This window comes from Diceros bicornis, chromosome 10 (assembly GCF_020826845.1).
Source record: "Diceros bicornis minor isolate mBicDic1 chromosome 10, mDicBic1.mat.cur, whole genome shotgun sequence".
NCBI lineage: Eukaryota > Metazoa > Chordata > Mammalia > Perissodactyla > Rhinocerotidae > Diceros > Diceros bicornis.
This window is the reverse complement of record NC_080749.1, coordinates 80,703,211-80,729,522: the sequence shown is the minus strand read 5'-3', so window position 1 is coordinate 80,729,522 and position 26,312 is coordinate 80,703,211. Positions and strand designations below refer to the sequence as shown.

At 36.5% G+C, this 26,312-nt stretch overlaps 1 protein-coding gene across 4 annotated transcripts in view; it reads right to left on the bottom strand.

The window, feature by feature from the left end:
* Positions 1–26,312, bottom strand: part of NBEAL1 (neurobeachin like 1) — a 148,011-nt gene that overhangs the window by 28,295 nt on the left and 93,404 nt on the right. For all 4 annotated transcript variants that reach the window (XM_058549638.1, XM_058549641.1, XM_058549640.1 and 1 more), the window contains 9 exons: positions 24,429–24,553; positions 19,509–19,635; positions 13,781–13,929; positions 13,037–13,170; positions 11,073–11,174; positions 9,117–9,212; positions 8,599–8,723; positions 6,665–6,805; positions 3,393–3,523 (listed from right to left, as the gene is read on the bottom strand). In XM_058549638.1, the coding sequence (XP_058405621.1) occupies positions 3,393–3,523; positions 6,665–6,805; positions 8,599–8,723; positions 9,117–9,212; positions 11,073–11,174; positions 13,037–13,170; positions 13,781–13,929; positions 19,509–19,635; positions 24,429–24,553 (1,130 nt within the window). The remainder of the gene's footprint in view (positions 1–3,392; positions 3,524–6,664; positions 6,806–8,598; positions 8,724–9,116; positions 9,213–11,072; positions 11,175–13,036; positions 13,171–13,780; positions 13,930–19,508; positions 19,636–24,428; positions 24,554–26,312) is intronic.

The following is a 26,312-nucleotide window of genomic DNA, read 5'->3' as shown; positions in this document are numbered from 1 at the left end:
CTTCTTTAATTAAGAGTGAAAGGTGAGAATCAAGTTCCCCCTCTTTTTTTTTTGGTGAGGAAGATTGGCCCTGAGCTAATATCTATTGCCAATCCTCCTCTTTTTGCTGAGGAAGATCCGCCCTGAGTTAACATCCACGCCCTTCCTCCTCTATTTTGTATGTGGGATGCCACTACAGCATGGCTTGATGAATGGTGCATAGGTCTGCGCCTGGGATTGAAACCTGTGAACCCTGGGCTGCTGAAGCGCAGTGTACGAACTTAACCACTATGCCACCGGGCTGGCCCCACCAAGTTCCCTTCTTGCTCTAAATTTATTGAACAGGTAAAAATAATTTTTATCTATTGGAATGCATTTTATCAGTTGGTTAAAAAGATAAATGAAAATAAAATAGTTTTAAATTAGTTATTACATGGTAAATCAGATTATTAATTGATTTTCTGTTAAGAAAAGTGGGGGAGGTCCGGCCCCATGGCTTAGGGGTTAAGTGCGTGCTCTCCGCTGCTGGCGGCCCGGGTTCAGATCACGGGCTCCCACCGATGCACCACTTCTCCGGCCACGCTGAGGCCACATCCCACATACAGCAACTAGAAGGATGTGCAGCTATGACATACAACTACCTAGTGGGACTTTGGGGGGAAAAATAAATAAATAAATAAAATTATAAAGAAAAGTGGGGGAAACTATAGCTATGACCAAAACCTTAATCCGAACAAAAATACAACATTAAGTATTCTTCTTATATTAAAAATTATTAACACAGTCCCTCCAATGGTCAATTTACAAAACATAGCTCCTTAGAGCTTTCTGGTGTAACTTATACCTTAATCTCACTCAATGGAAGAGTAATATATGTCCTATGGAAGAACAGTACCTTAATATACCACTATTCTAAGTAGACACTGACATTATAAAGATTTGCTCATATAGTTAGAACACAGTATTTTGACAAAATTGTCCCAAAGATGAGGTTTTCTTGTTTATGCAGTGTGGGGAGAGAAAAGTGTTAACCAAACAGACATTCATAAAAGAAGCTGCCTAGGGGCTGGCCCGGTAGCATAGTGGTTTAGTTCATGTGCTCCGCTTCTGCGGCCCAGGGTTCGCAGGTTTGGATCCCGGGTGTGGACCTACACGCTGCTTATCAAGCCAGGCTGTGGCGGTGTCCCACATATAAAGTAGAGGAAGATGGACACAGATGTTAGCTCAGGGCCAATCTTCTTCAGCAAAAAGAGGGGGATTGGCAACGGATGTTAGCTCAGGGCTTATCTTCCTCACCAAAAAAAAAAGAAGCTGCCTTAAAATATCAGTGTGTCCCAAAGTTGGAGAGAGGTTTAAATGTCACAGGATGACAGGGTGCACAGGATCTGTGGCTTTGTTAACTCAATCACTGTACAGCAGATATTGTTGGCCACCTGACAACCATTCCTCCTTATTTGGTAGCAGAAACTGGATTTTATTCAAGCGTCCATCCCTGCCCTATTATTTCACGCCACGCCTGTTGCAGGTGACTGGTGTAGGGTTGGTATATGATCCAGCTCTGGACAATGAGGGGAGATTATGAGAGAGGTTTTCTCGCTCTTAAGAAATGACACAGGGGCCGGCCCCATGGCATAGCGGTTAAGTGCACGCACTCTGCTGCTGGTGGCCTGGGTTCGGATCCCGGGCGTGCACCGACGCACCGCTTGTCAGGCCATGCTGTGGCGGCGTCCCACATAAAGTGAAGGAAGATGGGCACGGATGTTAGCTCAGGGCCAGTTTTCCTTAGCAAAAAAAAAAAAAAAAAAAAAAAAAAAACCAAGAGGAGGATTGCCATGGATGTTAGCTCAGGGCTGATCTTCCTCACACACACACACACAAAGAAACGACACAAAGAATTAATAGTCTCACTTCTTTCTAAGATGCTATTGTATCTGCCTGTGATGCCTAGAACTGCTTTAGTCATTTGTAACAATGAGAAGAACTAGTTGAGGACCAAGTCAAAACAGAAGAGCGGAGTGAAAATACAGAAAGACTTGGCTTTGATGATGTTGCTGAGTTACTTGAAACTACCATACCGCAGGGTTTTTACTAAGGAAAATACTAAAATTTTCTTGCTCGCACAATTATGGCTTGGTTTTATTAATATTTGTTTTATTAACTAATGATAATATTAACTAATATTTGCTGGCATTCTAACTAGTATACTTTGCTTTTTCCCACCCAGCTCATTTCAGACAGAGGCAATTATAGTTAGAAATGGAAGCCTCCAGCACAGTCATGCAAGACAGCAACTGGCTCTGGGGAATGTCAGAAATTGTCAAGCTGAGAGTACCTTAAGTTCCAAATTTAATCTGCTCATCCTCCTATCCCAGATACCCTGCTTTAGGAGACTCCAGTCCTAGGGCTAACAGTCTAGGATCAGACTCAGTCAACAGATTCACTTGATTCTTTGAAAGTGACCAATTCTAACTGTCTGACTCTGAAAACCAGATGCCCTGCCTCCAATAGCCTGTCCCAGAGTGCATGATCAAAGGACGTCAAGGCCTGGATATGCTCTCTCCAGTAAGACAAACAAGTCTACTGAGCAAGCAAAGGGTCAAACATTAACATTACTTGCTAGGGGAGGCAAAAGAAGTTGGTAATGGCCTTCTGAGACAGGAATTTCCCTAAAGAACATCAGTAGTAACAATCTTACCAATTTCCTTATAACTATCTCATAGAAAAAGCATTTCGATATTTTTAAAGACTATTTAGCTTCATGATTCTCTACTTCAAAAACATAGTACGACTTTTCAAATATTGTGGTAACTTATACTCTGTCATTATTTTCAATTTGCCTCATGTCTTCTGCTCTAAGTCAGGAGTCAGCAAACTTTTTCTATAAAGGGTCAAAGAATAGATATTTTTGGCTTCGTGAGCCCTATGGTCTCTGTTGCAACTACTCAAATCTGCCATTATACTGTGAAAGCAGCCACAGTCTATATGTTAATGAATTGGCTGGCTGTGCTCCAACAAAACTTCATAAACACATGAGTTTGCCCAGGGATTTGGCCCATGGACTGTAGTTTGCTGGACCCTGGTTTAAATCCTCATCTTCTCTAACTCAAACACTTTTAACCTAAGGGGCTATATGGCTGGAAAAGCATATGGCCATTTTGCTTCTCTGGTAGACACTGTACTCTGATAGACTCTCTTAGCAATTTCAGTCCGACTCATTCATCTCAGTCACTGTGGCACTTCCCTGAAAGGTAAGAGTAGTGCCTGGGCATCAGTTAAGCCCTGTCACTGAGTAGTATACAGACACAATGGACCTTAAGTCATCTATAGGACATCACAAAAATGTCCTGAAAAATATTTTTCACGATCCTCCATTGGGACCTGTTGCATCAAAATTTTAATATCCTATTTCTTACCATTTTGATTTTCCAAAAATTCTGGGAAATAGAAGAATTCAGGAATAAGTTCCTTCACATCATTTGGATTGTCCATGAGAGCCTGCCAGGTAGCAGGGATGGAATGGAACTGTCGATCTGCACAGTCAAACCTGCATGTGGAGATTAAAAGAACAGCAAATATTGAATGAGAGCAACAACAGGCAGGAAACAAACCTTTAAACTCCCTTCAGATTTCCTAATGATTACAGTTTCTCTTTTTTAATCTTTCTCTTTAACATCTAAAAACACAATTTGCTCTCCTTCTTATGATAATCTTTCATATTTTGTTGTCAGGAACTAAATATTATAATTTTAATCACTAGTACCATCTTAGCTAAAATAGCTGAAAACCAAACCACACTGGAGAAAATTCCAAGAAATAAAATATAAACCAAAGAGATTTTTAAAAATGGCATAATTCTTGCTGTGTAAAATCTATTACAGAAAGTGAATAAATGTTATTTGGATGTTTTAAAATCACAGAGTTTATCACTCTTAAGTATTACACTATTAATATATGTGGTTAACAGAGCTATAGGAATGCTGCTGATTTAATCCTCAATCAGAAATATCTTTACCAACTCTTCTGCTAAAAACCAGAGGATTAGCTAGGAAAACAGTTCTGTGGCTAAAGCTTTTATCCTTTGCTTGCGTACACTGTTATCTTAACTTGATTGTTAAGCTCCATTACGGGCCTAAGGAAGTTGAAAGAAGCTCCAGCGGTCATGCTGCCATTTCACTACGCTTTCTTTAATCAGAAAACGCATAAACCCTCCTGTTTCTCTCCTTTGACATTGTTTTCCTAGATTTCTTTAGTAAATAACGACTTACTAAGTAACACTGATGACTAATTTGACTCTTTTTATGCCTACCAATCTTACTTTGAGGCAGACCTGAACTTAGCAGAACTCTGAATTTAATTTAATCAATAATTGGGTCATCAATAAAGTCTAATGATGGTGTACCCAAATTCAAGAAGAGGTACAGCTTTAATGGTAGAATCTTTTTGTTTGGGTGGGGGAAAACAACTTTACTGAGATATAATTAACATATATACAATTCACCCTTTTAAAGGGGACAAGTCAATGATTTTCAGCATATTCACAGAGTTGTGCAACCAACACCACAATCAATTTTAGAATATTTTCATCATTCCAAAAACAAACCCTGTATCTATTAGCAGTCACTCTCCTTTCACCCTACCTCCACCAGATGGCAACTACTAATTCACTTTCTGTCTCTGAGGATTTGCCTGTTTTGTACATTTCACGTACAGGCAGCCTTCTCAACCTGCAGGTTCCGAATCCGCTGATTCAACCAGCGGCCTGTTGACGGTTGTGTCTGTACTGAAGGTGCACACTTTTTAAATTGTCATTATTCCCTAAACAATGCAGTATAACAACTATTTGCATAGCATTTACACTGTATTAGGCATTATAAGTAATCTAGAGATGATTTAAAGTATACGAGAGGATACGCGTAGGTTATACGCAAATTCTATACCATTTCATACAAGGGACTTGAGCATCTAAGGATTTTGGTATCTGCCGGGGTCCTGGAACCAATACCCCTCAGATACCAAGGGATGACTGTATAACATACAATACGTAGCGTTTTGTGTCTAGCTTATTTTATTTAGCATACTGTTTTCAAGGTTCACCCATGTCATAGCATGTGTCAATCTTTCATTCCTTTTATTTATTTATGGCCAAATAATATTCCATTGTATGGATATACCACATTTTATTTATTCCTTTATCAATTGATGGACATTTCGGTTGTTCCCATTTTTTGGCTATTATAAATAATGAGCTATGTACATTTGTGTATGAGCTTTTGTGTGAACATATGTTTTCAATTATCTTGGGTATATATCTAGGAGTGGGATTGCAGGGTTATATGGTAATTCTCTGTTCAACCCTTTGAAGAACTGCCAGATTGTTTTCAACAGAGGCTGCATCATTTTACATCCGCACCAGGAGTTCCTTAAGGGTTCCAATTTTTCTACATGCTCGTCAACACTAGGTATTATCTGTCTTTTTGATTATAGCCAGCCTTGTGGGTGTGAAGAAGTATCTCAATTTGGTTTTGATTTGAATTTCTCTGATTACGAATGATGTTGAACATCTTTTCATGTGTTTATTGGACATTTGTATATCTTCTTTGGAGAAACGTCCATTTAGATCCTTTGTTCCGTTTTTAATTGGGTCACTTGTCTTTTTATTATTGCATTGTTCTTTACATATTCTAGATACAAGTCCCTTACAAGATATAAAATTTGTAAATATTTTCACCCACTGAGTGGGTTGTCTTTTCACTTTCTTGATGTTGCCCTTTGAAGCACAATCTATTTTTGAAGCATTGTTAAAAAATAATTTATTCATAAAAGCATTAAAAGCTGAAAAGACCCAGTTATACTTTACTCGGGGAAAAATTACCCGCTATCATGGCAAACGTAACATTTGGAGAAGTGTAGTGATCTTGAGGACAGAGTCTCTTCTTGAAAGTCAAGGCTCACTGTACTAAAGACCCAGGAATAAGGGACCTAGGCTAATTTTAAGATAAAAGCTACATGGAAAGAGAGGAGAATAGGCAATGTTTACATAGCTCTCAATTGGGTAGGAAAGGCAAAATGATAGTGTTAGAGAATACAGCAACCTGGAGACAAAATGTGAATAAGTAGAGAGCTACGTGGAGGATACATGGGGAACTGGAGGATTTATGGAGAAGTTTGCTTCTTTAGGATCATTAGGAAAATGTGAAACACAGGTAAATTATAATACTGACAGGTAATATGATACAACGGCATCATAGACCTGTCCGAGCTGCTACTAATAATTTAAGAGCCCCTCATTCCTCCCTCTTTTCATTCTTCTTGATTAGTAAATATTTTTAGGAGGACTACATAGCATTGATTAGGTTTGAAACGCTGGTAAATGTCTTGGATCTAGGTCTAAATCATTTCTAACTCTAAATTTCTGGTATGTTCCTAAAACCAGTAAGAATCACAAAGGTACACTGCATAATAGTAAAAAAGAAGTCATCTTACAAGTCATTTGTTTAAGTCAGTTTGAATGACTCATTCTTAAACTAGTTTGACTATTTTTATCTAGAGGTTATTATATGAATCAAAATCTAATAGAGGAGAATAAAAAAGATAAGGCCCTGTTAGACAGCACATGATATGAAGGCAAAAAGTTTCAACACTAACATACAGTCTGAAGAAAATACCTTATTTACCCAAAACATACCTTCCACTCTGAAGCTGGATGTGGAGGGTGGTGAATGGTTCTGTACGAATTAGATAGTGCATAACCCCGGCAGAATTTGAGTAGTGAGTACCATAATGAAATTTATCAATAGTTCCCATAGGATCCTCAAAATTTTCATATCTAAAAAAAGAAACTAAAGTTTTATAACCACAATAGTAAAATTAAATTAGGAAGACAAAACTTGTATTGCATTGCTGAAAACATAGTTTTTAAGAAGTCCTTTTTAATATGTTTTATTATCTATGTATTTGTATCATCACACCATGTTAATAAATCAAAAATAATTTTATTTGTTAATATTTTTTTCTGAACAATGAAATGTGATTAATACTGGATTCTGGAACAGTTTTGTATTATGCAATAATACATGTTCACTGTAAATAAATTAGAAAACACAGAGAACCAGAAAAGAAGAAACATAAGATCAACTACAAATGCATTTCCCAGAGGTAATTAATATTAACACTTTGGTGAACATGTCAATCTTTAATGAACAAATTAATACACAAATATATTTTAATATAAAAGTGTTACACATAATATATTGTTCACAACTTATTTAACAATTTTCTATTAACATCTTTCCAAATGATTGATTAGTCTATTTTTAACAGGTACATGGTATTTTTAACAGGTATGTATGACAATTTTACTATTTCTTACTTTTAGATATTTAAGTTGTTTCTATTTTTCTGCTATTGTGATATTTAGACATCACAAACAATGTGATAATTAGACATCCTTTCATGGCCAAGGTAACGGAAAAAAATTACAGAGGATCAGTCAAAAACTGCAGAAATGAACACCTAACAATCTAAAGGTAAAAGAAGAAGGAGCTGGCGGATAGGAAGAAGGCCCAAACCAAATTATTTGCAAAGGATAGATACAGTGATTCTGCAAGCACTATTACTGATAGTCAAATGTATAATTGTTTTGAGTGATGACATCTGAATTAGTGGGTATAAAATATGAATAAAAATGAACAGTTTTTTGGAGGCAATAAAAAGCAATGCAATTTTTAACCCAAAATACTAATCAGTTCATCAAACTAAGGCCAATTTCCTTTTACATAGAAGTTATTAAAATTCAGGGGAATAAAAAAAAAGTTTTCAGGTCAAAGTCATTTGTATCCATGCAAGCAAATATGCTACTGAAATTTGAAACAACTTATATCTTTGATTATCAATAAAATAAGTTACTTGAGTATTTCCGGTGGAAGTGTTAAAAAAAGCCTTTTTTTTATTATTGTCCCCAAATAAATCTACAACTAAGTTCGTTTGCAAAACAGTTCTATGTCCTTATTATTAGAAGTCATGACTGACAAGTCCTCCACAAGTTTACACGGAGAAAACGGGAAATCAGATTGTCCTTTTACCTGTCAGCAGCTGGCTTTGGAAAAACAAAAGATTGTGAGACATTTACAGGGTGGATCATAAATATGTACAAGAATAAAAATTTTGTTTCTTTATTAAAATGACACTCTCTAAATTTCCACACATTTCACTGTTCTTTATTCACATTATTCACGAATAGGTTAGTATTATTAATTTTATATCTACTAAAATATTATATTAGATGAATATTTTTACATGTTGGATTAGTAGGTTATTAAGTCTAAAATACCTGGAAAGAAAAATTTCAAGAACCCATTACCCTTTAGCATGTACTTTTTATGAGGTGAAAAGAAATTCTAATCAATTTAAATTTGACAAAGAAGGGAAATAACAGACTATAGTTAATATACTTGAAGGGCAACTGATATATTTTCAAGAAAACTTACTGAAGGAATTATCAGACTCTGATTATTAAAAGTAGTTGTGCATTTAAAAAAGGAACACTTGGTTGGCCACAGTAGAAATCAACACAAATTCAAACAAGTGATGTATCTTTCAAAAGGGATAAAAGGCACTTACTTTTCTCGCATGGCTTTGGCATTTTTATCATTAACTACCCCAATTGGTTTGGAAAGATCTCGAAATACAGATGGGTTATTAAGGTCCAACTCTTCTGAAGTATAATCTTGTAAAATCCAGGGAAACTAAAAGAGCCACAATTTACAATTTACACATTCCTTCCTAGAGAAGCTACTATCCCCATATCTAATATCAAATGCTTATCTAAAGACAAAAAGGGATAGTCTTTACAAATATTTTTTCCCTGTTGCAAGAGTTTATTCATCTTTAGTTCAATACTTAGAAGCATTATTTCCTGTAATTCCACTGGAATATTTTCAATGAAGTAAAAGAAAAAAGGCTTTTATTTTTTAATTGGTCTTCAGGTACATATAGTTCTTGAAAAAAGTAGGGTAGAAAATATACATAAAGGCAAGAATGTTTTTATATCTTTTTTCAAAATAAAAAATAACTATCACGCACATATATTTTTGTGTATTATGAAGGCACCATATTTATGAGATTTATATAAAACTTACCACAGGATACTGCGCAAGGTCATTATAGGTTCGTCCTGCCATTGTATTTATTTGAATGAGGTAGTCAAAATTTGATATCTCTCTGTTTACCCATTTCTAGACAGCACAAAAAAAGAACAAAATCAAAATTAATCTGTTTCTTAGAAATCAGTAACTATTACTGACAGTACTAACATAATTTTTGTTTCCATTATCTCTACCATCTTTCTGATAAAAGGAACAGGGCTTTAAAAAAGGCTTAACAGGGAGATAAAATCAATATACTTTTACTAAATTCACTTCCTTTTAAAAACTCGTCTCTAGAAAAGGAACAGAAAATTCAACATAAATCTTACACTACAGTCTAGAAGATCTTCATAAGAAGTAAGTCTTTTCTTTAATTAAATAAATATTTTATTTGAATATCTTAATTTTAATTGTAGGACTGTCCAACTTTGAAAATTTTCTGTTATAAATTGAAATTTTCATAATAAATGCACATATTAAAAAATCAGTATCTTAATGTACTAAAATGGTCTACAAATTTTAAAGATTTTATTTATTTATTTTTCCCCCCCAAAGCCCCAGTAGATTGTTGTATGTTATAGCTGTACATCCTTCTAGTTGCTGTATGTGGGACGCGGCCTCAGCATGGCCAGAGAAGCGGTGCGTCCGTGTGTGCCCGGGATCCGAACCTGGGCTGCCAGCAGCAGAGCGCATACACTTAACCGCTAAGCCATGGGGCCGGCCTCTACAAATTTTAAATAAACATTACATTAACTATCCTCAGAAAACTGCCTTTATGGAGCAATGGTAGATGGGATTTTGCTACATTAGAGACAAAATTTTCTTTCTTTCTTTCTTTTTTACCCCCAAAGCCCCAGTAGATAGTTGTATGTCATAGCTGCACATCCTTCTAGCCGCTGTACATGGGACGCGGCCCCAGCATGGCCGGAGAAGCGGTGCATCGGTGCGCACCCAGGATCCGAACCGGGGCCGCCAGCAGCGGAGCATGCGCACCTAACCGCCAAGCCACGGGGCCGGCCCCAAAATTTTCTAAAGAAAGACGTGATCATTATTTTCTTTCAATCACCTCAGTGTACCTAGCCTGCTAACTGCTCTACCCAGAGTGGGTGTGCTCAGGGTTCTGCTGACAGATTAATATTCCCCTCTAAGTTTACTGTGCTCCTTAATCAAAGGACATACTTACAGGGAACAGTGAATCTATGTATATGGATTTTAGAGAAAGCCTGATTATAATTGTTCTTCAATGCCAAATTGAGGAAACAGTACTATAATGAATAAAGTTTATTCCACAGAAAACAGGGAACGTACTTGACTAAATAAAGCTTATTCCATAAGCAATAGGAAAGAATTGCTGATGGCTTTTGAATAAGAGCAACACTTAAGATTAAGACTAATGCACATGTAGGAGGAAGGAGAGAGCCAGGAGGCAGGGACCCTAATTAGGAGACTACTAACAGTCCTAGAAAGCAAAAAATGATAGCCTTTTCTTGGATTTTGGCAGTACAAGTTCAAGAGATGTTGGGATACAGGCGAGGATAAAATACATGAGAGCATAGTTAGCTTTGGCTGATAGAAGGATTGCTGATTCTCTTTTTTTTTGCCTTTTTTCCAGGGTGCCTTTTGCATTTTCCCCTTTTTTACCTCGTGCACGGATTATTTTTATTATTAAAAAAAGATCCCACGTTATTTTTTTATAAAAGAAAATTATTAAGAAAGAAGAATTCACAAGATATGCCCATAAACTGAATGATATGGGAGCTGGAAGACAGGGCACTGTATGTGTGAGGGAAACAAAGAAAGACTCAAAGACAACTCAAAAGATCAGTCTGAATGGAAGAACAGCAGCTGTGACAATCAAAATAGAATAATCAGAAGAAGGGAGTTTTACTTTTAAGCAAAATTCTGAGATATGAAATGAACACGAAAACAGTGACTGTAAAAATTTCCCACCTGTGTCAATCCTGAAGCTTTGAATGCCTCCTGTGGTGATCTGGTTCCATAACTATTTGGAGAATGAAGTGACAACAGTCTGCTATATACTTTATTTCTAACCTATAAAACACAGCATTTTATAGCTTAAAAATTAAGACAAACCAGGATTATGGCTTTTGTAATAGTTTTATTGAGATATAATTCACACACCATAAAATTCACCCTTTTAAAGTATACAGTTCAGTGGGCTTTTTTGTATATTCACAGAGCTGTGCAACCATCAACATTATCTAACTTTGGAACATTTTCATCATCCCCAAAAGAAACCCCATACCCACTAGCCATCACTCCCAAATTCCCACTCCCTGCCATGCCATCCCGTGACAACCTCTAATCTACTTTCTGTCTCTGTGAATTTGCATATTCTGGACATTTCACATAAATAGAGGATTATGTTTTGACTTCTCTACTATACCAGGCTTGGAGAAGTCAAGACATGTATTTTTGAGAAAGTTATAGTGTATAATGGAATTGATCATCAAACACTGAATCAGAAAACTAGCTCAAGTCTAGCTCAAATTTAGTTCTGTCATTTACTAATCATTTTGGCAAATCAATTAATTTACTGAGTCTCATTTGTACATTAAACATAATAATGCCTACCCTTAACAGTTTTGTAAATTATTCAGGACTATATAAATGTAAAGTAATAATTTTCATCTTTGAACTTCAGTTTCCTCATCTATAAAAAAAGGAATAATGGGATTTATCATATCTAATCTGAAGGTTGTTATGAAGATTAGATACTATATACAAATGTGCTTTAAAAACTATAAAGTTATACAAACATATAGTATTCAACAGTACTTGCTTTAATTACATGACATAGCTTTCTAAAAAACACATGCTTTGTATTTTCCTATGGGAAAAAATTTATTTTTATTTATTTACTTATTTTTTTTCATGAGGAAGATCGGCCCTGAGCTAACATCTGCCAATCCTCCTCTTTTTTTTGCTGAGGAAGACTGGCCCTGGGCTAACATCCATGCCCATCTTCCTCTACTTTATATGGGACGCCGCCACAGCATGGCCTGACAAGTGGTGCGTCAGTGCGTGCCCGGGATCCGAACCGGCGAACCCCAGGCCACCGCAGCAGAGCGCGTGCACTTAACCACTTGCACCACCGGGCCGGCCCCGAAAATTTATTTTTAAAGTAAAAAAGTATCCTTTTATATAGAAATATGCTCTTTAAACATCTGAATCAAATCATCTATAAGTAAACCGAGACCCCCCAACGAACAGAAACTTAGTTACTGACTGTGCTAATTCAGGTCATCTGAGTAGCAGATGCCAAGACAGAACTGAACATGCAAGGATTTTATTAGGAGGGAGGCCTGTGAGGGAAAATGGAGAGAGAGCTCGGCAAGGCAGGAAGAGCTGTCAGACCGTGAGGCAAGTCTGACCCCAAGTAAATGACCGAGGGAAGGAAGGTTGGGGGCAAGTAACTTGCCAAAGGTTACAAAGCTAGTGGCGGAGCTGGTACTCTGACCCAGATAACCCTGCTTCAGTGGTTCTCTCTTAACCACTTACACTATTCAAGAATTTACTCTACTCCTAGAAAAAATAATGCCCCATTATGGTTGAATTGAACCCAACCTCATTTCATAAATCTAGTCATATCATATATATGGCATATTATTTTACAATTGGATACTCTGAGGCACCTACTGGCTGACACTCAATGTTCTACTGACTTCTTTATCTACCCATATATAAAACCTGAAAGCTAGCACCCTCCAAACACTTAAGCATAAATCCCAACAAAAATTCATACTCTGCTTAGCCCCCAAAGTATAGATTTTTTCCTCTAATATTTTGACTTGATGAAAGAGTACAGTCCAAATTTTCATTACATCTCACCAGTTGGAAAATTATTTCAAGCTAATGCTTTGGGGTTTCCAGAAAGGGAGCATCTTACATACCTCTTTTTTAAAATTGAGAAAGTAGTTGGATTGGTCAACATGAAAGATCTCAAGGGCTGACCTCCTTAAGTTGTAACGCCGCAGGTGAATCTCTCGAACTTGAGAATGAGGCCACTTGAAATCAAAGCCTACTCCTGAAAACAGAAGAAATCCTGTGACTGGGGTACTATATAAAGTGACTATGCAGAAAATATCTCCTAGTTCCAGACAAAAGTAGCACTTGGGAAAAGGAATTCATGTTTTGTATCATAAAATCCATTTGTTAAATTTAGCTGACATTTAAAGAGTTTCTTTTAAAATTTTAAAAAATTCCTTAACTACTCTACTTCCTTTTCATGAGACTAGAGAAAAATTCTGAATATTATATCTTAGAAACATTTTTCCTTTTCTCTTTCTGTTGGCATCTTAGATTTAAATATCCTTTTATTTTCAGATAAAGGATTAGGTGATAAGACTATAAGGGTAAGTATACATACAAATAAAATTAAGATTGTATTTTACAACTTAAGTTTATAGCAATCCCCTCTAGCCAAATCTTTTAAAAAACACTGATAATTTTAAAAAGCACTCCCTTCAATATATTGATGAATAATAAATTTAATCCCATAGAGACTTTCCATTTCTCCTTTTACATGACAGACTACAATTCCATAGTCCCATTTTACTGCTTTCTTCTCATTAATGATTGATAAAGGGGATACTTAACTATTGAACAACAGAAATCATTCCCCCAGAACTCCTCACCATCTTCTTTTTCAATGCCGCCATCATAGAAGTAAATGTGTTGAGTAGTGATTTCTAATCTGCCGGGAATTACGTCAATCATTGTAATGAGTTCACAGTCTTCTGACAATACTAATTTTTCTTTTTGATCCTGTTCTTCTTTCTCATCACTGTAAAAACAAAAACCAATCAAAGAAGAAATATCCAACAAAGTACTCTGTGTAAATAGAAAAGAATAACATAACCAAATACAAATCTCATGTCTGTAGAACTAGTGTCCAAGAATTATTTGAATTATCTACAAAAAACATTCTACTGCATATTAAATTACTTAAATATTGTCCACAAATTCCTATTACCCAATAACTCAGTTTCAAAAAATATTTTTCACATTTTAATTGTATATGGCCCATTAAAACAAAATACAGTAAATCTTTAATACTACTGGCAGAAGACAGTTCAAACATGCAGTAATATTGGTCATGTTGTTTTAGATATATTTGGGAAACATGAACTGATCCAGGGAATATATGATCTGTGAACACAGGATCATTAGCAGTGTTTTGTAAATAATTATTAGAATTATTTATGAAGGATTCTTAAACTGTAAAATGAGACTTTTCAAGAGCAACTAAAACTAGAGCATCATCATCGTAGCATCCCCTGACAATGGAACTGGAGAGAAACAAAGAGCTGCCATCGCCAAACCTTCCATTAGGAGGACTGTTTTCATTTATGTTTATTTCAGGGAATAACTGGGAAGGGAGAGTTTTGCGGTAGCCTCTGTGACTTTTAACTGCCAAGTACAGAAATGGGAACTCTGACCACTCACAGAATGTTATTCAGTTTAATCCTTCAAGCCAGTTGGTCTCTGGTCCTAGATATTTCGCATCTGACTCATTTCCAGGACAGCAATGACTAAGTCCAATTTTGTTTCCAATGGATTTAGGCATCACCAACCTAACTGGTTAATACTGCAACCATTAACTTAAAGGTAAGCTTACAAAAAAATTAAAAATTAAGGATGTTTTCAGAGAAGTTCCAATCTTTACAATGATGAAATAGAGAAATGACCTAAGAGAGTAAATAGTCTGAAGGTTATTTATATTCTATGAAAGTAAGTGTTTTGGCTTTTCAGTTTAAAATGAATGAGACAGACATCTATTGAACTCACTAGTCACTGAAGAAAGAAAATAAAATCCCTATTAAAAGGCTAACTAGGGGCCGGCCCAGTAGCATAGTGGTTAAGTTTGTGCACTTTGCCTTTGGCAGCCCGGGGTTCATGGGTTTGGATTCTGGGCGTGGACCTACATACCGCTCATCAAGCCATGCTGAGGCAGTGTCCCACATACAAAATAGAGGAAGACTGGCACAGATGATAGCTCAGGGAAAATCTTCCTAACCGAAAAAAAAAAAGACTAACTAAATAATTTACCAAAGATAGCTACCTAGATATCTATCCCTATCCAGTTCCCTGAAAATAATTAAGAAAATCTTTAAAAATTATTAAAATTATATGAACAAAAACCCTGCTATGCCAACAAAGGATATTATTGAACCTGGTCAAGTTGTAAAATAAGTTCCAAAGAAATACCTGCCATGTGTAGTTTATAATCCAAATAAAGTGATGTTCAGAGTAAATTATATACTTGTGACTTAGCTACTCATTCTTGGCTGAATGTGAGGCTTTACAAACACAGAAAGTACAAGTCAGGGCAGATGTGTAAACCACCAAATTTGAATACATTTCGTAAGCCACACTCAGATCCACTGGCAAAGAGTGGCAGTCTTACTGGATCAAGGGGTTCAAACACAAACACAAACTAATCACTGGCTGACCACCAAGCTATGACAACCTAGGGGCAATCCCTAGTAGGCCAGGGTTTAAAAACAAAGCAAAACAAAAATCCAGTGAATACAGACATCACTGGCAACACACTGCAGGTAAAACAGACTCCACAGAAGCAGTCTAGGAAAGTCACTCAACAAACAAAAAAAAATACAACAATAATAACCACCATTGACAGAGGGGATCAGAAACCAGAGCGGCTATAATTTATTATCTAAAATGCATAGTTTTCACAAAAATTATGAGACATACAAACAAATTGGAAAGTATGAGCCATAAACACGTTATAAAAAGAAACTGCTTCTGGGGGACCACAGATGTTCAACTTCATAGACAAAGACTTCAAGTCGCTATCATAAATATATCAAAAGAACTAAAGGAAACTATGTGTAAAGAACTAAAACGTGTTATGGCAACAAAGTGTATCAAATAGAGATTTTTCAATAAAAAGATAAAAATTATATATATATATTTTTAAAAAGGAACCAAATGGAAAATTGTGGAATTAAAAAGTACAATAACTAAATGAAAAATTCACCAGATGGATTCAACTACATATTTGAACTTGCAGAAGAAAGAAGCAAAGCTCTTGAAGATAGATCAAAAGAAATTGTCCAAGCTGAAGAACACAAAGAAAAAATAATCACGCAGAATAATGAAAGAGCCTCAAAGGCTCACCATCAGGCAAAAAAACACATATGCGGGGGCTGGCCCCACGGCTTAGTGATTAAGCGTGCGCGTTCCGCTACTGGCGGCCTGGGTTCGGATCCCAGGTGTGCACCAATGCACCACCTGTCAAGCCATGCTGAGGTGGCATCCCACATACAGCAACTAAGAAGGATGTGCAACTATGACATACAACTATCTCCTGGGGCTTTGGGGAGAAAGAGGGGAAAAACAAAAAGGAGGAGGATTGGCAATAGATGATAGCTCAGGGTTGGTCTTCCTCAGCAAAAAGAGGAGGATTGGCATGGATGTTAGCTCAGGGCTGGTCTTCCTCACACACACACAAAAAACAAAAACATATGTGCAAAGGGATTCCCAGAAGAAGAGGACAGAGAAAAAGGACCACAAAATATATTTGAAGGAATAATGGCTGACAACTTCCCAAATATGAAAAAAATTAATCTACAAATCCAAGCAGCTCAATGAACTCCAAGTAGGATAAACACAAAGATATCCATACATGGACATAAAGTCAAGTGTTGAAAGCCAAGGAGAAAAAGAATAATCTAAACGCACCACAATACAGGACATCATAATAAGATTTTTAGTACACTTCTCATCAGAAACAGTAGAAGCCAGAAGGTAGTGAGTTGACATATTCAAATACTGAGAAGAAAAACTGTCAACCAAGCATTCTATATCCAGCAAAACTATCCACCAAAAGAGAAAGCAATGGTGCTGGGAAAACTAGATAACCACATGCAAAAGCATGAATATGAACCCTTACATCACGCCATACACAAAAATTAACTCAAAATGGATCAAAGACCTAAATGTAACAGATAAAATATAAAACTCTTAGGAAAAAGTAGATACAGGGGACTTCAACAAAATTAAAACCTTGTGCATCAAAGAATACCAACAACAAAGTGAAAGAAAACCCATTCAATGGGAAAAAATTTGTGCAAATCATATATCTGATAAGGGATTTGTATTCAGAATATATAAAGAACCCTTACAACTTAATAACTAAAAGACAATCCAATTAAAAAATGGGTAAAGGATTTGCATACAGATTTCTCCAGAAAAGACATATAAATGGTCAACAAATACATGAACAGATGCTCAGCATCACCAGTCACTAGGAAAATGCAAATTAAAATCACAAGATACCACTTCAAATCTTCTATGATGATATAATAAATTAAAAACAAAAACAGAGAACAACAAAAGTTGGGGTGGATGTGGAGAAATTAGAAACATCAGGAGAGGGTTCTAATGCATTGCTCAGGAGAACGTAAAATGCTCATTATGAAAACACAGTTTCACAGTTCCTCAAAAGATTAAACATAGAATTACTATATGATCAGCAAATCCACTCCTAGTTACGTACCCAAAATAACCGAAAACATACGTTGACACAAAAATTTGTACATGAATATTCAAGGCAGTATTATTCACAATAGCTAAAAAGTAGAAACAAATTAAATGTCCACTAACTGATGAATGGAGAAACAAAAGTGGTATATCCATCAATGGAGTATTCTTCAGCCATAACAAGGAATGAAGTACTGTTACATGCTACAACATGGAAGAACCTTGAAAACATTATATTGAAGGGAAATAAGCCAGACATAAAAGGCCACATATTGTATGAAATATACGATATGTTGAAAGTGGGCACATCCACAGAGACAGAAAGCTGATTAGTGGTTGCCAGGGGATTTGGTGACAGGAAAACTGGGACTACTAAAAGGCACAAGATTTCTTGTCAGGGTGATGGAAATGCTTTGGAACTAGATAATGGTGATGTTGCACAACTCTGTGAATATCCTAAAAACCACTGAATTGTATACTTTAAAATAGCAAAATTTATGTCACGTGAATTTTCAAAAATATATCTCAACTTTTTAAAAAGTAGCCAAAAATGAAGGCAAAATAAAGACTTCCACAGGTAACAAAGACTGACAGAATTTGCGGCTATTAGATCTTCCTTAGGAGAAATACTAAAGGAAGTCCTGCAGGCTGAAAGGAAATGACACGAGATGTACACAAAGAAATAAACTATATGATAATTATGCAGGCAAACATAAAAGAAAGTATAGTTACATAGCTTTCTTTTCTCTCCCCTTAACTGATTTAAAGACAAGTGCATAAAACAACTATAAAACTGTACTGTTCGGCTTAAAACATAAAACGATCTAATACTTGTGATAATAACACAAAGGAGAGATGATGAAATGAATATATTTTATATTTGCTAAGGGGAAGTTTCTAAACTACAAATTTGAAATTTAAAATATACCTAAGGCTATTCAGGTTATGTATTTCTTCCTGAGGGAGGTCTGGTAGTTTGTGTTTTTCAAGGAATTTTTCCATTTAAAGTTGTCAAATTCATTGGCATAAAGTTGTCATTTTTTTTTGTGAGGAGGACTAGCCCTGAGCTAACATCCAATGCCAATCCGCCCCTTTTTTCTTGAGGAAGACTGGCCCTGGGCTAACATCCGTGCCCATCCTCCTCTACTTTATATGGGATGCCGCCACAGCACGGCCTAGCAAGTGGTGCATCGGTGAGCGCCCGGAATCCGAACCTGCAAACCCCGGGCCGCCACAGTGGAGCGCACACACTTAACCACTGCGCCACCGGGCCTGCCCAAAGTTGTCATTTTTTAAAAATCATTTTAATGTATTTCTTTTCAATCATTTTATTATTTGTACTGTTATCTCCTCTTTCATTCCTGATACTGGCAATTTATGTTGTCTGTCTTTCTTTCCTAACCAGTCTGGCTAAAAGTTTATTGTTTGGTTATCTGTTTTCTAATAATCAGCTTTTGTTTTCTTTGATCTATTTGTTTTTTGGTTTTCTCTTTCATGGATTTCTGCTTTTATCTTTTTAACGTCTTCCTTTTACTTAAGAGTTTATATTTCATGCTGTACTTTCCATCTAAACACAGCTTTAGCTGCATCCCATAAATTTGGTATGTTATGTTTCCATTATCACTCAGCTCTAAATATTTCTAATTTCAAGGTCCAGCTCCAAGTTATCCCAGTTCTAAGAAGGCTTCCTCAAGAATCTCAGTTAACACTGATAGACTCCTACCAGCTGACACAGGATTAACCGTTTGACCCTGGAAATGCATAGTATTAGAATTTCAAGGAAATATCTTCCACAATTTTAGAATCCCATGTCTCAGAACAAAATAATTTTAAATTCTTTCAAACATTTATACATACGTATTTACTCTGGCTGTTATCTCCTCTTCAGGAAGATCTAATTTATCTTCCTCCATATCACTAACTTTTACTTGTTTCACTACTTCCAAAAGCAATGAATCACTGGAAGGCTGTGAGTGTTGGATACCTGTTTAAACACAAAATATCTATTAAACACAAGGTAAGAAATAAATCACATTATAGCCCTTCTGTAACTTCTGACTGTTAATTATATGATAATAATGTGTACTATAAGTAAAGAAGGTAGTTGAAATTTTCTAAGACAAAAAAGTAATTTGTGGGGCTGGCCCAGTGGTGCAAGTGGTTAAGTGTGTGCACTCTGCCGCAGCGGCCTGGGGTTCGCTGGTTCGGATCCCGGGTGCGCACTGACACACCGCTTATCAAGCCATGCTGTGGCGGCATCCCATATAAAGTGGAGGAAGATGGGCACAGATGTTAGTCCAGGGCCAGTCTTCCTTAGCAAAAAAAAAAAAGGAGGATTGGCGGATGTTAGCACAGGGCTGACCTCCACACACACACACACAAAAAGTAACTTGCTACAGAAAAGTTTTTATATATGATTTAGAGTAATCTATGCTGTTTGATGATTTTTAAAATTACTATACATATAATAAAAGGAATGTTTTAAAAATATAGTATCTATTTTTAATGATGGTATTATGTATGCCAATAAGTAAGTCAAAGCAAGAAGTATTCTCACTGTATTAATTTAACAGAACTATTTTTACCGTGCATTTGTACTAAAGAAATACTAAGAAAGAATGTGACAAATTATCTTGAATTGGAAGACAATATATAGACCAAGAGCTGTAGTGTTCCTTTCTGGAGCACACGGAATTTAACAGATAATTCGGACACGTATATACGCAGTGAATGCAATGCATTTTATAAATTATGAATTTTTTAAGAAAGCAGGGCTAGCATAATGGAAAGAACGTGGGCTGTGAAGTGGTAAACCTAGGTTCAAACTCTGCTCTGCCATTTATTAACCATATGACTCCTCTCTGAATCTACGTTTTCATAATTGTAAAATGGAGATATATCACATCACACATAAAATAAATGGTAGCTATTATTATTGTACAATCACCTCTCAATTATCTGAATGGCATAAGAATAGTAATAAAAATGTATGCATAATTTATATGTAGGACTGGAAAAAATTTATATATGTAACTGTGAATAAAGACATTTCATTTGTGGGAAATAATTCATGCTAAATAACATGATAAAGATGAAAAATCCTCCTTTAATTTCTCAAATAGTACCCTTGCTCAGACATATAAAATGAATCAACCTGACAGACAGCTGCAGTTTTCGGTATAAATGTGCTTTGATCACACCCTCCTCTACACCAGGAAGCACTGGCTCACAGTTTCCCTAAAGCAAGTGACTATTTCTATCGAACATGTTTTTTTCCTGTGGTCTAATGTAAGCAAAAACTTACTGTTAAACATGTAATTAAACAAAGCGCATGAGAGTGCAGTAATAACTGAGAAGCAGAAGTCTAGATAATCTGATACAAGGAGAAAACTGACTTTATGGAGATGGATGACAGCACTCCATTAAGAGTATAAGCTGAAAATCTGATGGAAGCTTGGTGAATAAACTGAGGATGGGAAGGACTGCAGGCATGGAGGCCAGTTGGGACACTATTCTAAATTTGGGAAAAGACAGCACTAAGCTAAGCCATGGCAATAGCAAAGAGAATGAATATGAGGAAAACCTTTCAAAATATATGTAAGAGATAGAATTAACAGGACATTGTACCTAACAGGCTATTCTGTGTAGGGGATTGAGAGGCATGAGGACAGACTCATGTTTAATATTAATGATTTATATGTGAGTAACTGATAGCTGGAGACAATGATAATTACAAGATACAAGAGAAGTAGAATCTAGGGTGAGGAGTAGACAAACGAGAAAAGACAAGGAATTCAGTTTCAGAAACGTTTTATGGAAGCCTCTGTGGAGAGGTATCCCAATAGGCAGTTAGAAACCTTGGTCTAAAGTTCAAAAGGCAGGTGAGAATTAGAAATACAGGTGGGAAAGTAGCACTTTATATATGCATTATGTATCATTAAATATATATTATATATAGTGGTGAAGCCATGAGATCACCACCTCGTCGACAGCACAGATAAAAGGCAAGATGGCCAGGCACGGATCTGGGTGATTCATCATTGAAAAGGTCAACAGGAGAAAGGTTCTAGGAAGAAAGACTAAAAATTGGTAAGAAAAGGAGGAGGTTAAGTTCAGTGCTAAGAAAGAAATACACTTATGGAGGATAACTACCAAGGCTTCAGAGACAATGGAAGCAGCGTAAGGACTGAAAACAAGCTGTGGCATCTGGCAATCAGAAAAGAGTATCTCTAATGAAGAAGTGTGGACAAAAAAATTTTCTAAAACCAAATATTTTTAATGATACATTTAAGAATATACTTTCTTTTTGACTATTTAAATTCCATAATTTACAAGTGGATGTGCTCTAGAAGATACTTTACAAATCACTTTGGAATTCACAACGTGTTTTCCATCAAAAATGTTATGAATAATGGTTAACTTTGTAGGTTAGCCCGTAATGTAAAAACTATTCTGTACATTTGCAATGGGACAGTTACAAAGCAGTATTGGGGATAAGCGAAACAAAACGAAATAAGAAAATAATTAAAAAAAACCACCACCATGAATTCTGGCAGCTGATGAAAATACTTATAGACAAACATAAAGAGTAGGTAAAACATTGTGCAGTTAATTCTTGATGTATACTTTAAAGAGTTTTAAAGACTGATACCACTGGTTTTGTACTATTTCCAATTTCACTCTGAAATGTATGAAATTTTTCTTCTGTACAATTTTATTGTCACCATTATACTTGGGGTAATTTTGAAAACTAGGCAAAGAGAAAAAAAGAGATAGAAAAAAAGACAGGATACAGGTTTTCTTGGGCTTAAAACAACTGAGACCAAGAAGGGACACAAAACTATACTTGTATACATGTGTGGAGGGGTCAGAAAGAGAGGAAGAGGCACAGGGAACTTCCTGGGGTGGGATCTCTTGGCAAAAATGAAGAAAAAATGGGGGACACTAATTTCGTAAATATTATTAGATTCAAGTCATTCACTGCAATATGTTTGCTGGGTGATAAGTATAGTCAAATTCCGAGGAGTAGATAAAGTATAATACTTTCAGGATACATACCGGGAGGACAAGCTATACGCAACTAACTGTTCCTATATAAGATACTCTCAAAGTTAGTGTCTGTATTGTGGATAGGTACATTATTTTGCATTAAGGATAATCACTTACTGTGTCTGATTTATTTTAGAATGTAAGACTCTAAATGGCTCTTTAGATTAATTTTATGGCATCAACTGTATTGGCCAATATATTAAGGCAACTTCAAGAAGTAAGATTTAGGGCTGGCCCGGTGGGGTAGTGGTTAAGTTCGCGTGCCACACTTCAGTGGCCCAAGGTTCGCAGGTTCGGATCCCAGGTAAGGACCTACGTCACTCATCACCCATGCTGGGGAGGAGACCCACATACAAAATAGAGGAAGACTGGCACAGATGTTAGCTCAGGGCTGATCTTCCTCAAGCAGGGGGAAAAAAAAAAAGAGGGGCCTGCCCCGTGGCGCAAGCGGTTAAGAGCGCACCCTCCGCTGTGGCGGCCCGGGGTTCGCAGGTTCGGATCCCGGGCGTGCACTGATGCACTGCTTGGCAAGCCATGCTGTGGCGGCGTCCCATATAAAGTGGAGGAAGATGGTCATGGATGTTAGCCCAGGGCCAGTCTTCCTCAGCAAAAAAAAGGAGGAAGATTGGCAGATGTTAGCACAGGGCTGATCTCACCAAAAAAAAAAAAAAAAAAAAGAGCAAGACTGGCAGCGGATATTAGCTCAGGGTGAATCTTCCTCACCAAAAAAAACTAAAGGAGAAGTAAGATTTAAAAACTGGTACTCAGGGGCCGGCCCAGCGGCGTAGCAGTTTTAAGTGCATGCAGTCTGCTTTGACGACCAGGGGTTCACAGGTTCAGATCCCGGGCATGCACCGATGCACTGCTAGTGAAGCCATGCTGTGGCGGCGTCCCATATAAAGTGGAGGAAGATGGGCATGGATGTTATCCCAGGGCCAGTCTTCCTCAGCAGAAAGAGGAGGAGTGGCATGGATGTTACCTCAGGGCTGGTCTTCCTCTCACACACAGAAAACTGGTACTCATGTCATCTATAACTTAGTCATTGAACACAAGGTGCACAGGTGGCTATGGCAAAGTAACTACAATTTAGTATACAAACTGGCAAATGACTCTTAACAATCAATATTTTGGGGTGTTTCACAGACCTCTCTTCAAAAAGGGAGAGATGCCAAATCAGATGGTTACAAACAAAAGGCTTCCTAAAGAACGTAGAAACTCTTTAAAATCTGTTCTGAAATACTGCTAGGCTATGTATTTTTAAGCACTTTTTCCTAGAAAAAGTCATTGGTCCATCTGAGATACTAAGTGTCTAGAGTTCTATAAGAAGAACAGGTTATAGAAGAAAGACCTAGAGAGTTGCTAAGATTTCTAAATATATTTGACATCAGCCTCAGTCTTGGTAAGCAAAAGGCTAAAGGAAAAGGAATATTGTTTCACTGTACTGTAATGGATATAAGAGACAATGCATTTCACGTGAACTATGTGAATTTAAAACTTATGATTTTAAATTGTTTTTCTTTGAAAAATTACAACCAATTGAAATAGGAATTCATCTTAGATTTGGGCCAAAGGTAACAGCATTTAACACATACAACCATTTAAATATCAATTACAAAATGTCACCCTTTTCATGAGTAAATACTTCTGAAACAATTAATAAAAACAATAATCAACCCCATCAACACCCTCAGTATCTTCAACAAATAATTAAACATTATTGGAACTCACCTAGATTATCTCTCAAAGCACTAGCTTCCTCATGGGTTCTGAAGTTATAATTCGGCACCAATTTAAGTTTCATGCGGGAATAATTTTCTACATTAGCTAGTTTCCAGTGAATTGGATTTTGTTTCCTATGAATATTCGTAAGTAAACAAGTAAAATTATTTAGCTCAAAGTTACAAAGATTGGTTGATTAAAATAGAGTAAAAGTATCAGGTACTTTACATTTGTTTAGCATCATTTTATAAAAACACTCACATTCACAATCTCATTTGACTCAACCCTGAGAAAAACCAACGTGAGTACACCTAGCTATAGTTTATATATGAGGAATCTAAGACAGGCTGAATTATTTGCCCAAGATGCCATATGGTTTACAGGTAGCAGAAATAAGATTTGAACATAAACCTTCAGACTTACAGCTTGATATATTTTACTCTTTCATGGTTATATGGAAGTTCTTAACCAGCTATATGAGTTTATTCCAGATACAGTTTTCAAAATAAAATAGTAATCTTACTACAGATAAAGATAATATAATTGCAAATGGATCAAAGATCCAAGTTAAAACTCTTAGAAGAAAAGATGGGGGTAAATCTTCATGACCTTGGATTTGGGAATGGTTTCTTAGACATGGCATCAAAAACAAAAGCAACAGGGGCTGGCCCCGTGGCTTAGCGGTTAAGTGCGTGTGCTCCGCTGCTGGTGGCCCGGGTTAGATCCCGGGCGCGCACCGACGCACTGCTTCTCCAGCCATGCTGAGGCCGCGTCCCACATACAGCAACTAGAAGGATGTGCAGCTATGACATACAACTATCTACTGGGGCTTTGGGGGGGGAAAAAAGCAACAAAAGAAAGAAAGATAAATTGGACTTCAAAATTCAAAACTTTTGTGCACCAAAGGCCACTATCAAGAAAGTGAAAGCACAACCTACATATTTACAAACAATACATCCGATAAGGGTCTATTATTGAGAACATAAAAAGAACTCTTACAACTCAACCACAAAGTCAAACAACCCAATTTAAAAATGGGCAAAGGACTTGAATAGACATTTCTTCAAAGAAGATGGAAAAGATTATAAATAGGCAACAAGTACATGAAAAGATGCTCAATGTCATTAGTCATTAGGTAAATGCAACAAAATCATAAGATACCACTTCTTATCCACTAGGATGGTCATAATAAAAAAACTGGAAAATGACAAGTATTGATAAAGTTGTAGAGAAACTGGAACCCTCAAACGTTGCTGATGGGAATGTGAAATAGTGCAGCTGCTGTGAAAACCAGTTCAGCAATTCCTCAGTAAGTTAAACAGAATTACCATATGACCCAGCAATTCCACTTGTAGGTATAGACCCAAGAGAATTAAAAACAGGTGTTGAAACAAACACTTGTTTGCAAATGTTCATAGCAATACTATTCACAACAGCCACAAGGAAAACAACCCAAATGTCCATCACCTGATGAACGAATAGAAAAAAATGTGGTATATCCATACAATAGACTACTATCTGGCCATAAAAAGAAAAGAAGTACTGATGCATGCTAGAACATAATGAAAACATCATACTAAGCAAAAGGTGCTAGATACTGTATGACTCCATTTACATGAAATATCCAGAATAGGCAAATCCACAGAGATAGAAAGCAGACTGGTAGTTGCTGGGGGCTGGGGGAGGGATAACAGGCAGTGACTGCCTAACAGGTCCAGGGTTTCTTTTTGGGGTGAAGAACACGTTCTAAAGCTGGACAGCGGTGATGATTACACAACATTACAAACGGACTCAACGCCACTAAATTGTACATTTAAAATGGCTGAAATAGTAAATTTTATATTATGTGTATTTTACCCAATTAAAAAAGGGCTGTAAAAAAAAATACATGTA